Raw genomic sequence first — 12,891 nt, forward strand, 5'->3', positions numbered from 1 at the left:
TTTAAGAAGTATACTGTCTCTATGAGGACTTAGGGGACAGTTGGAAAGTAAACTCTTAGCAACATATAAAACTGAAAAAGTGCATTACCTTTAACAAATAGGTAAAAGCTTCAAAATGTTTCACATTTGTAGTGTTTTATGTTGACATTTGGTGTGTGATCAAAGGAATGTGTAAAGCAGTTAAACATGGCATTTACATGTAAGTTCCTTTATCTTTACAAGAAACAATTCAAATTCTGTTACACATTTAGCATGACTTTACAGCATAGACATTTGTTCATCCATTCTATGCATCATTCGTGTTCTTATTTTTCGAAACTCATTGAGGTGCAACAAATATGCTTTTTGGTTTTCATTTGAAGCATTATTAGTATTCTTTTAAAGCCATAGGCCATGAAAATACACTAGACTTGACTTTTTTTTAAAGCTCAGCTACAGTGTCTTTACTAATTTATGAGATTTGATGCTGACTATATATCTAGTCTTGAATACTCCTCACACTGTGGGAGGTCTTTAGTATGTAACTTTAACAAAGAAGACCACAACATTGTGGAAAATGTCATGTTTTTTCAAATCCAGAACGGAACAATGCGGCATGTAATGTTTAACGTGAGCCCCTCATCCTGCATGTAAGGAGAAGATGTATCGACACTTTTCTGATTTTCCGAAGGTGCTGGCAGGCCACAGCTACAAAATGATGGGAGGCAGTGAGACCGTGAGTGGGGACAAGGATGGGGTCCACGCCACTGCAATACACGTCCCCATCGGCTGGCAGAGGAGAGTGGAGGGCGGCCAGGTGATCTACGTCAGGTAGGTTGGTTCAGTTAAACAGTGCGCAGACGCGGTCTTATTGCTCGTCTTTTATTGTTCTTTGCAGCCATGATTTTAATGGTTCTGCTTATGAAAGTTTACGATTATTTGGGAGTGTTTAATTCATTCTGGAGATATTGGAATGCTGGTTTTGCACCACACATTTAATTGGTCAGTGGCTCGCTCGTGTTTGAATTGTGTGTGGAAAATTGTTTAGGACCCCTGGTTGTGTGAAGAAATGTGTTTTAAGAGCTTTAGTCAAGCCAGTAAAATGGAGAGAAGCTTTGTTGATGTACAAGCACCAATGAACTAAATTGTAGAAATAACAACAGCTTGGACATATGGGTGCTTTAACCAAGATATTGTGATAAGTTGGGTCAGTAAATTTAAATATCAACTAAACTAGTTTTTAATAGAAAACATAAAAGTAGATAACTGAGTCAGAAACCTGATCACATTTAAATCAGTTCCTAATGTGTATTGTCGATGTTTTCACTGCTTCAAAGGTGTGCTGCAGAATCTGTTATTTTTAGTTGACTTTGTTCATTTTGAAGATTTTTCTTTTGTCTGTGACGTTTTAGGGTTGAATTTCTTAATAGTTAATCAATATTTTCCCAGATCTAATTTAAGGATTAATTTATATTTCTTCTTTCTAAATTGTGTTGATTTTTCTTATGCTTTTCGTTGCTCATATATTTGCAGTTTGACATGTTTTGCCTGTCTTCTGTTCATAGTCCCAGTGGCACTGCTCTATGCTCTCTGGACGAGGTCAAGACCTATCTGTTGACTGATGGCACCTGCAAATGTGGTCTTGAGTGTCCACTCATCGTCAATAAGGTAAAGATAGACTGTGCTTTTTATTCATTGTTTTATTTCTTATTGTTGTTTTTGTATGCTAAGGTTGCCACAGAAACCGACAAAATAGCTAAAGTATACACAATATCTCCAGTTAATATCTGGACTTTTGAGCCTTTAGACGTAGCACCTCCGTGACACTTGAATGTGAACTTATATTTATATAAGCAGGACTTTTGGCCTCTTCAAACTCACTTGACCACTGTGTTGGGATAACATTGTTTGTCCGAACACTGAGTATATCAATAAATGCTGTTTTGTAAACCGCAAAATGTTTTGATATTGCTGTCGAACACATGATTTAAACACTCTTCCAATATCAGGAATCGTGTTTGCGTAACAAACTGTAAACTCACAGAGATATTTAAGGAGAAACTACTTATTGGCAGCACTGGAAGATTCAGACATGTGACGTACCCACGTGTGTTGAATGGAATATCTATGACTAACTTTTTGAATTAAGTTTGTCCAACTGTGTAGAATCATGGCTGACCTTTTCTTCATAAAAAAAAAAAAAAATGGGAGTGCACTTTGTCTGCAATAAGCAACCGTCTTTGTGCGCACATTAGAAGTGTATAATGCAGCCACTGATGCCTTGACAGTCATACATTTGATTAAATGTTTTGCAAAGAGTTCTCTCTGGATTGTCTCCAATCCTCTTCTGTTTGGGATCGTGCAGGTTTTCAGCTTCACGGTGGGAGTGAAGGTGGAGCAGCACAGCCAGCCGTTAGGCAAAGCAGAGCAGGACATGACCAAACTGTGTAACCACCGCAGGAAAGTGGTAGCAATGGCAGCGCTGTGTCGGAGTATGCAGGCCTCACAGCTGCCCTTTGCCAACCATCAACATCCAGGTAAAGCTCATGCTTTCTACTCCGGTACCTGTGTACAATCACACACCTTTCAAATGATCTATTAATAGCTTTTCTATACACATTTCTAGCAGCATCATCATTATTGCTAAGGTTTCTCTAGAGTCTAGGTCATGGGTATTAGATTTTAACACGTAGCCTCGATATTGGGTTGCATTTGCTGCGTGCGTAGTATTTGCCTCATGTTATGGGACTATGATCTCACAAATCTCTGAGGACCCGACCCAACACAAATTGACTCTGTGGGAGAGCTTTGTCAGTATCCTCATCGTGGTGGGACGAAGTATAATTCATCTGAGGCTGTTATTATTGGGCTTAACCATGCATGTAAATAAGCAGTGTTACGAATAATAATGTTTCGCATCGTGTCACAAATCTGGTCTGCAAGAAAAAAGAGAAAAAGGCAGCAGATATAACTTTTAGACATCCATAATCATGTTGTTTTCTTTGCCGATAGTAAATGCTGATCCGTGATCGATTATCTTACTCGTAGCGTTTTTTGTTCTCAAAAACGTTGCACAATTGAAATGATCAGGGAATGAAGGTTTGTATTTTTGTCATTACTAGTTGTAATGATGTTTTATAAACTACTTAGGTTAAACGGCTCAGAATTCCCTTTCTTGATGCCATTTATGAAGTTGTGAAAACCTATTTTTCTAACCAGTTTCGCACCACCCTGAGATCACATTTGATCATATGATAATGTCATCTTCTATTCGCTAATACTCATTTTCACTTACAGAGCCTGAACGCATCATAATGTGCCCTAAACCAAACCTTCACTTTCCTTGTGCCAGTTTAAAACAGGGCCTTGTTGTTTACAATGCAACACCACAGAGCATAAATGCAGATTAACCTGTATAATTCATTTGCGGTTCACATGCGTGTCCATCCGCGTTGGGGGGGATTTGTACTGATCCCGGATCACCAGTGGTCCTGTTAAACCACTAATTCTTTGTCCTTCAAAAAACCACATCCCTTCAAAAGACCTATTCAGATATTTCCATTTAGTTTCTCCCCCACTCCCTTTCCTCCCATTTACTCTCTGTCTCCTTGAGGTCCTATCCATCTGGTACCATCTGGTTTGTGTCTGTTATATAAAAATCATCTTACGTCAACAGAAAATGCTCAATATCCATGTTTGTATACATGTTTATGGATTTTCCTTGACGCAATAACTGAAGGGGCTAAATGTGTCTCATTTCCCTGTGACGGCAAGAAGGATTTCAATAGAAAATGTTTTGGATGTTGCATGCGGCAGTCAGTGATGGTCGGTAGTCCTTTGGGAGCAGGTGGGTGTGGGTTTGAATGAACAAGTGCTGGTCAGCGACACTTATGAGGCGTGTTTCATGGACACTTTGTTTGCTCCCATTTGAACATTTGAACAGCTCCATTCTGACAGCACTCAGAAGAGCAGTCATATTGATGCGTTCCCGTTAAACCATATCGGTTTGTGTTTATTTTTCTAGTTGGCTGGTTGTTCCATAATGTATTTCAGTTAAGGTAGGGTTTTTAAGCACGAGTATGGCCTCAAGATTCCACATGACAACGTTTAGCATAAAAGAAAGCTCCAGCAGGGCACGCAGAGTATTAGTATTTTGGTTTATAGACTGCAAGATCTGCTCCAAAAGCATTTAAAGTGACTTCACTTTAACACATGTGTGCCTGTGTGTCCACTTTCAGAGATGAGCAGTGGAGTGGACAGCCGTAATCCAAAGCGAATACTTGTGGATCGGGTAGAAGACAACCACAACGTTTACCATTCCAAACTCCATCCGGTCCCGACTCGAACCCACAGCCACCTCCATATGAACCCCTCTGCCAGCCCCCAATCGTCCCACCAGTTTATTTACCCCAACAATGGCTCCTCCCCTGTCCTTCACACAGGCACAAACTCTAACCACCCTTTAGATGCTTTAAGAAGGCTTCAACATGCTCCTCCTATTCCTGCCTCCTCCAGCCCTTCCTCCACCTCCTGTTTCCCAGCGTACAGCACTGCCCAGAGGTCACCTCGCACCCCCACACCTCAAGGTCAAAGAACTCCCAAAACTCCAGAGACTCCGGGTTCTCCGCGGCTAGGTCCCCTCTCCACACCTCCTCTCTCTTCCCCTATGACCATGGGTGGAGGGGGAAGAGGAGTGCAGACTCATCTTCCTCATGGTGTCATCGTGGGAGGCTCCCCCCTCTCTCAGTCTCCCTCCCTCTCTCCATCTGTTCATAACATGAACTGTGTGTCTCCTCACCAGCGGTCCCGCCACCCTTCCGCCTCTCCGTCTCCTCTCTCTGATAGCTTAATAGCTGCGGGAGGAGGACCGATGTCTCAGAGGAGGAAATCCACCTCATCCTCCCCAGGCTCCCCTCTCCCCGGTGGCTCCCCAAACCCCAGCCCCCACATCCCTAAGTACAAGCTCGAAGACATCTTGGAGCAGTTTAAGAACTCAGGCAACAGCAGCACTAATAACCACCACCTCCTACTCCCTGCTAACCTTTCCTCCCTGACCAACCAAAGCAGTAGCAACCCTAATGCTCCCACCTCAAAGAGCAGCATGTGCCCCATTTCTCCTTCACCTCTGGGGCCGTTTCTGAACCAACATCACCGCCATCAGGGGAAGCTGCCACACCCAACCTCCTTCCCTGCGAGTAGCCTGCTCTCTGCGGCGGCCAAGGCTCAGCTGGCCAACCAGATAACCCACGGCCAGAGCTCCAAGGCGCCCAGCAACCTGGTGAGCTTGCCCTCTCCTCTGGAGGTCTTGCAAGACGGACAACAGCAACAACGCTCACCCAAGGTAACAAACAGCACTTTACACAGTAGCCACCCTCCCTCCTTCAAAGCGTCTACTAGGCCTCCCCACCCCTCCCATGCAGAAGCCCCCTCCGTCCTTTTCCCTCCATCCCACTCTCTGGCCCAGTCCCTGGCTTCCTCCTTGCCCAACCTACCTCCCACAACCGAACGCAGTGCGTCGCACAGGAAGCGACAGCGGCGATCTCCCACTGTGCTCAGCATGCTAAGAGACACCCAGCAGCTGGCCAACGGGCCGCAGAAGACCCCTCCAGGAGACTGCTCCTCCGCTACAGTCATCAACCTGTCCTCCTCCTCCTCTTCCTTCCTCACCTCTTCGCACTCCTCCTCTACCTCAGCTGTGCAGAACCAGAATGCTGTCCTTTTAGAAAATCACCGTCTCCCCGGGCAGACGCCAAGTCTCCCCGGTTCCCGACAGATGGCGCACCGTCCCAGGCCTCCCAGACAAACCGAGGCTCTGGATTTCACCACAGGCCTGACGCCCACCCCTCTCGGCTTGGATCCTCCGACCCAGCCACTGTCTGCTCTGTTGCGCCTGCTCAGTGTGCAGAACGCGCAGGCCACAGCCTCGGCATCGCACTCTGCTTCAGCTCAGCCAGCGTCTGTTGCTCTTGATGGAGGTGGACACACTAACAAACAGAGCCCGAGGCGGTTGCCCTCCTCTCCCGCCTCTCATTCGCAGACTCGGTCACCGCGCCCAACCAGTAACACTAACCCGCTGGCCTCGGTGCTTCAGCCGCTTACTCCTCCCCCGACTTCCCCTCGGTTTAGATCGGTGCAGTCTCCAACGTGTCCTCCGTCAACTAAATCCAGTCCTCTACTGAGACATTCTGCTTGTTCTACGACACTGCCCAACTCAAATTTAGCTTTACACAACAGCTGCAGCCCATTTCAGCACACGGTCCAGACTCCGGACAGGCATCAACTAACAGAGACTCGCACTCCTACAATAGAGTCCGTTTCCCAGGAACGATCGCAGGAAACTTCACTACAGGGCATTGGGGCAACTGAGATGGGTACTAACAGCCTACATTCATCGGTGGACCTGAGCCATACTCAAGGCAGTGTCACTACGGCGATATCCAGCTCCCCAAAGCCTCTTGATCTTAGCAACCATGTACTGGCCCTCCTCGCAGCATCTTCCACCGTGCCCCAGGGGGAGGGCAGCTCCTTTGACAGTACCACTGATGTTGGGATGTCTACTCAAGGAAATCCCACTGCAGGTGAAGATATTTTAAGTTTTTTTTTTTCCTTTTATCATAGGTTATTGATGTGTGTGTGTATACGTGTTTGGAGTCAACCATCAGATTTAAATTCTGTGTAAAACACAGCACGTTTACCCAGCTCCAGACACTAATATGTGTGTCTTGATCGATAATTCAGCCCTGACCAGATCTGAATGATTCATGTCTCTCCCACAGTGCTAGATGATCCTAGATGTGTGGACCCGAAGATCTCCATGGTGACCAAACATCCAGTAGCCACGAGCCCTGGGGATAATCACGGGCATCATCCACCTTCAGCTGTGGGTGACTCGCCCTCTCCCTTGCCTCTGGCAGAGGCCTTCCCCTTCATGAACCAAGAGCAGCTGCTTCAGTTGCTGTCATCCACAGGAGGTCTACCGTCCCTCCTGGACCCAACAGTCCTGGCGTCATTGCCCCTAGGGGGGATATGGTTGGGTGGGCAACATGCACAAATACCCCCTCCGACTGCACCACAACCACCACAGACTCTTGCTGAGCAGCACCAATCGGAGCATCAGCAGTTACTGATACAACAAGAGGCACAGCAGCACAACCAGGATCAACAACAGAAGCAGTTAAACAGCAATCCTCTGTTTCCCTTGTTGCCCTTGTTGACTGGTGCTCAGGGGGAGCTTCCTCTGAACCTTTTGGGGCTGCTGAATCCACTCCCACATCCGGCATCAACCCCTAGCCCAGGACAGGAAGTTGATTTAGGGCTAAACGATAAACCTAGCCTTCAGGCTTTGATAATGGCATCCTGGTTGCTCGGGCAACAGCATGCTCCTTTGTTACCTCTATCCGGCCTAGGTCAGTTGAGCCAGGTCAGCTTGGAAGTTCCTCTCCAACAGCCACAACACATCACTACAACTTTGGAAGGCCTCACCTTGGATAAGACCTCCGGCCTCCTGGATCCAGCAACCCTATCGGTCGCAGGGCTCTTGGAGGTCGCCCAAGGCCTTCTCCCCATTCCCCCCGGAGCTGAGGGGGCTATCCAAGCCCTGCAGTCTCTGCTCCTTCCTGGCGCTCTTCCTCCTCCCCACGCAGCCTTCCTGCCCCTCAGCCCTGCCCTGCTCACTGCTGCCCTGAGTTCTGCTGAGCTCCACCCGTCTCCCCACCCCCAATTAGCTTCTGCACAGCAAACCCAACATACCCAACCTCAGGTAGGCTCCCCTATCTGATAGTGGTTTCCTCTAAGCTTCCTTTAGTTTCCCTATGAGCTCATTTCCTTGATCTATGATTTTCCTAAAAAAGAAAAAACAACAACCCTTAACTGTTTTCCTTTGCAGCTAAAATATGTTTTTCCCTAAATTATATTCCTCCCATATTTTTGGGGTTGTTACAGCCGGCCTGTAAAGAATGTGTCTGTCTTGCCAGACCGCATTTCTGACCCCGTTGATACATTTGTTTCACTCCTCATCGGTCCTGTACTTTACTCTATTTTTAAAGGTTCGTTCTGATGCAGGTGTTGACACCCTCATCCCCCTCTCTCTCCAAGGCAAAGACAACCCCATCCTCCAACAGTTACTGCCCACTTTGCTTAACTCTGCTCTATTAGGTGAGTCGACACAGAGAATAACCTCCACTTTAGCAAAATGTGTACTCCGTATTAATTCTTGAAACATTGGAGATATTTGGTGTTTGCCATTAAATCTGTACGATTGTGAAATCTCTCTGCAGGAGATCTAGCTGGCATCACAGGACTCCACAACATGTTGGGGATTGGCGCAGGTTCCATCCTCCTACCCCCAGTCCAGACCTCTGCTTTGGGCATGCCTCTGCTGCAGGGTCATGATGGAGCAATCAACTTGCTGAACAACCTTCAGGTAGGTGACTGGCATGTAGCTCGGGGTATAAGCCATTCAGGGGATTGACGGCAGCTGTGGCTAACCAACGGCAATTCTAAACGTAACCAAATGATTTCGCTTTTTAGCCAGTGCTCTCTCAGCTGCTATGTGTACTCACTTTGCTCTTTTAACACCACTTCGAAACTGTAAGTGGACTGTGATTCAGTGTGAGAGGTCTTCTCTTTTTTTGGATCCATTGAACCCATTTACTTACTACTATTACTTTACAAGCTGAATATTTATCTGGCTGGTCTATTGCATGATTTACTTAAATGGCAACAACTGTGGGTAATTTGCCAGTGGATTTGTATTTAACAATGTCGAAACGCAATGGTTGTTCTCTTTTCTTTTGGGATTTTTGACTGATATTGATTCCCTCAATCTTCACATTTTTCCTCCAGCTAAGCCTTGCACCACCCTCTGAAGGGGACAAGCCAATGTCATTGCAGGAAACACAAAGTCCCGCCCCACAGGAAGACATTCCAGCCAGTCAGGTGGCTCCCCAAGGAGAACCCAGTCCTGTTCCTGATCCAGTTTCACCCCCGGCCCATGAACGCAGCCCGCCCCCACAGCGGGTATCTGAGGGCAGGTCTGTTATCGATCCTTACACCTCTTTCATGGACACGATCTATACCTCCTTCCTTCAAGTCAGCGCTAACGAGCAGGAAGGCAGGGCGCACATGGGGCCATCTGACCCCACTTCACCCTTCTGTGCCTTACCACCGGTTTCTTTCCATGTGGAACATCATACCCCGTCCACCCCTGTTCACACTCTGCCTCAGGCAAGTGCTCCAGTCTCGCTCAGCCCACGTCGGGCCTGTTCCCTCCACAACACAGACTTATCCCGACTCAGCTTGGAAGCAGCAGCCCATTCCCCAGCCCAAGGGACCCCCAAACCCACAGAGGGTGGGTCTACGTCCCCTTTGCCAAGGAAACCGCTAATGGTAGAGGGACTTACCCACCCTCAGCCTCCTCTGCCATCCATGTACTTTGAGGAGGCGAAGACGGACTGTACAGGGCCTCCTGCGGCTGCCTGCCCCTATGTGGAGGCCGGGGTAGATAGGCAGGGGCATCTTCCCCATGCAGGGTACCTCAGTCCCAGGGATGGATGCAGTGGGAGGCCCAATGAGGAGGCCGCAGGGACATTGCTGCGCTCTGAACAGGGAAGGGTGAGTCTGGGTCTCCTGTTTGCTTCATGATTGTCCTGCTGAGACACCACAAATTAGTACAGTGTGGACCAAAGACTGTGTGATTGACAGAATTTGACTGTATTTGTACTATGATTTTACCTGAAAGGAGCAGGTGGGAGCAGCGGGTGGAGCCAGAAGAGGAAGGAAAAGGAAACAAACGTACGTTGTCATCTTAATAGTTCACTCCTCAAACATGCGCCAGACAAGGCATTCCCCGTACAAAGCTAATTCCAGTAGTTCTTCCGCTGTATTTCATCTATCAAATGACATAACTATTGAATCTATTGGGTGTATTTAAAGTGTGCTTCCTACTTTTCCTTTCAGGCTACAGAATGTGTTAGAAGACTTCAGAGACATGGATGCTACAGCACTAGAGGAAACCAAGGCAACGGTGAGACTCTATTTATTGGTTTAATTATCAGAGGATGTTGTTGACCTACAATCTTAGTTGCATTTTCTGCGGTCTTGATTTTCTTCCATATTGACGCCTAAATCAGTGTCTTATCCTGTAGCTCCACCATGAGGTTAGCATTTACCATTCTGAATGAAATGACATCATCAGGATAAAACAACTAAATCATGGATATGTTAGCATTGTAATTATGAGTATCCTAAGTATTTTTGCAGCATCAAATGGATGCTTTACTCCCTTTTGTAGAATGAGCTTAGAATAATACCACATAGTTAGCAGATGGGAATTTGCAACATTGTCATACATTTGTATTTTCTTTGGTTTAGGGCTTCTTGTCCATGTTGCTCAACGTACATTTTTTAAATTCAAAAACAGCAATTGAGAAAACCCAAAGAATGAAATGGTCTTAGTGGTGAGATTGTTTTCACAACTGCCGTTTCCCAGCTGCAGATTGCTAAAAAGGCAAAAGCAAGACACAGAATCTGTACAAGTTTGAGGGGTAGTCTTCTGTCTCATAATCTGTACTCTTACGAGCCTGTGAAGGAAACTCATGCAGGACGTGAAGATGAATCTTTTGGTTCCAAAATGGGAATGATGTTGCAGTTCTGACCAGCGCAGGGGGGGATGGGAGGAAATTCTGCTGACGCGACTGATTCCTGTCTGTCATCCTCCAGGCGGCACTGCTGAAGCCTGAGAGGTCTGTCCGCGGCAGGAGGCGGCGAGGCGCCCGCTCTCAGAGGCAGTGATTGGCAGAGGGAGCTGTAGGTCAGAGCTGTTCACCAATCAGAGGCGGCCGGACGCCTCGCTTTTCCCCCCAACTCTCCACCATCTTCACCACTGTTAGAACTGTTTTTTTTTTTTTCAATACTTCAACTGCACTAATATTATGCCGTTGTCATGTCAACCATTGTTATGGCAACCACTATAAAAAACACAAAGAGATCTAGTCTGACCAGTTAATTTATAAAAATGTGTAAAAACTAATTGAAGAAGTTTTGCGGATACTTTTTCACTTGGGTCTTCTCTTAGGTGTAGTTCACAAAATAACGGTTGTTTAACATTTCGATCAGAGATCTGTTAATTATTATTGTTAGAATTCTTTCAACACAAAAAAACATGACATTTTTCTTCTCATCAGTGTATACCTGTGAGTCAGGATGAAGCCCAACTACTTGAACGATGCTCTCTGTTGAACGTGTGTGTGTGTGTCTGTGTCTGTTGGACAACAGTGCTGCTGAGCCCTTCACTGTCCGACAGTAAGTGGAAGTTATTTTCATTCTAGGAAATGAGACCCTATCTGTTATTTCGATAAAGGATTCTCTGCAGAGATACACAGTGGTTCTAATGCAAGGAAATGTTTTGAAGGGTTTTTGGAAGGTGCTGGAAGAGGATATAAAAAGCAACAGACTTAAGTTTTCTTTTCTGTCACAGTATAGAATATCTTTTATATAGGACAAGCCAAGGAAATAATGTTCTCCTTATCAGGTTTTATGAATGAGTTTACATCGGCCATTTTTACCATGATTCCATGTGACGTGCGAGATTCTTTGTGATTTGTACATTACCAATAATTCTCTGAATTGAGAAATCATTAACTTAGTTTCGTTACAACTTTTGACTCATGAAATGCAACACGTCGGGATACCCTGACAGGTCACCAAGTGACTGAGTGTATTTGACAACATCCGTTCATCAATGTTTTTAATGTCCACAATGAATGTGGAACAATGCGGAAAAACATTGAGCATCAATTGTCGCATTTTAGCAACCCACTTGCCTTTCACATGCTGTCATTTGTCACTGTGAATTACACAAAGCTGTGGTGTGATGGACATTATTTTGTATCCATTGACCATACACTCACCCAAATGTTTACTCCTCAGTGGGGAGATAAACGTCTGAGAAGGGTAATTTCATTCTGAAATTAAACATTTGCAGGAAACCTCATTTCATAAGAACAGTATGTCATTTGATTGATTGGTTGAATGAATGGCTGGATGAATTCGACACAGTGTGCGAGGACGTCTGATGTAGAGCTGTTGAGTCTGTGTGTTACTGTGGATATTTGAGTAATATCTTCCCTCTGTCTCTTCATGTCACTGTTTGAGCTCTCCTCCACACACTGCCCTGCCCAAAAGTACTGGCATCTCTTGCTGTATTTAAAGATAAAAAAAGAATAAAGAAAGTGAAAAAGAAAGCAGATTATGCAATTTCTACACTTCGAGATTTGTATATATGTACAGTTAATGTGTTTTTATTTTGATTTTATATTGTTAGAGAAAGACGAGAGAAAACAACGAATTGTGAATTTTTCTGGGAATTGTAATTAAGTATTTTTCTCATTCTACCCCCTTGCTTTCAATACTTATGATTAAATTGTGGACTGTAGCTTTCTTTTTTTATATGGGAGTCTTTTTTATTTAATATTAAACTATTTACAGAAAATGTACCTTGTGTTGATTTCTCTTCTAAAAGAATGTGAGAAAATTGCCTCGAACAGGAATAACAGAATAACTGTTACTACAAAATATTAAGATGTTTGATCTTAAAATAGAAGTATATCTGCTTTATTGTTGTCAATGTACATATTTTATTATTATTAATTTATATACTCAAAAGAAGAGTGCTACCACAATTGCAATTACAAATCAAAGTTCATTACCCAGTGAAGGAAGTTGTGTTTTCGGACCAGTTTGTGTTTTTCCTTTACCAGGATCAACGCATTTAATCAAAACTCAAGCGGGTGATAATACCCCACAAATATGTCGATGCAGATGAATATATAGCATTCATGAAAATTCATTTTTGGTAAGAAAATATTATAAAGTATTTCTTCACAGGGCATGGCATCACCATGCCCTGTGAAG

General features: G+C 45.0%; 1 protein-coding gene across 2 annotated transcripts; it reads left to right on the forward strand.

Moving 5' to 3' along the window:
* The first annotated feature begins 673 nt into the window (after positions 1-673).
* mbd6 (methyl-CpG binding domain protein 6) lies at positions 674-12,463 on the forward strand. 2 transcript variants are annotated; one of them, XM_062563824.1, is made up of 11 exons: positions 674-810; positions 1,545-1,647; positions 2,345-2,516; positions 4,218-6,557; positions 6,756-7,738; positions 8,025-8,133; positions 8,256-8,401; positions 8,824-9,591; positions 9,719-9,771; positions 9,937-10,003; positions 10,699-12,463. In XM_062563824.1, the coding sequence occupies exons 1-11, from the start codon at positions 695-697 to the stop codon at positions 10,768-10,770; spliced, it is 4,929 nt and encodes a 1,642-aa protein (XP_062419808.1). In that variant the 5' UTR covers positions 674-694; the 3' UTR covers positions 10,771-12,463. The 2 variants fall into 2 exon arrangements, with proteins under 2 accessions (XP_062419808.1, XP_062419809.1); XM_062563825.1 differs by having other exon boundaries at positions 9,725-9,771.
* The last annotated feature ends 428 nt before the right edge of the window (positions 12,464-12,891 follow it).

The sequence above is a fragment of the Pungitius pungitius genome, chromosome 1 (assembly GCF_949316345.1).
Source record: "Pungitius pungitius chromosome 1, fPunPun2.1, whole genome shotgun sequence".
NCBI classification, from domain to species: Eukaryota; Metazoa; Chordata; class Actinopteri; order Perciformes; family Gasterosteidae; genus Pungitius; species Pungitius pungitius.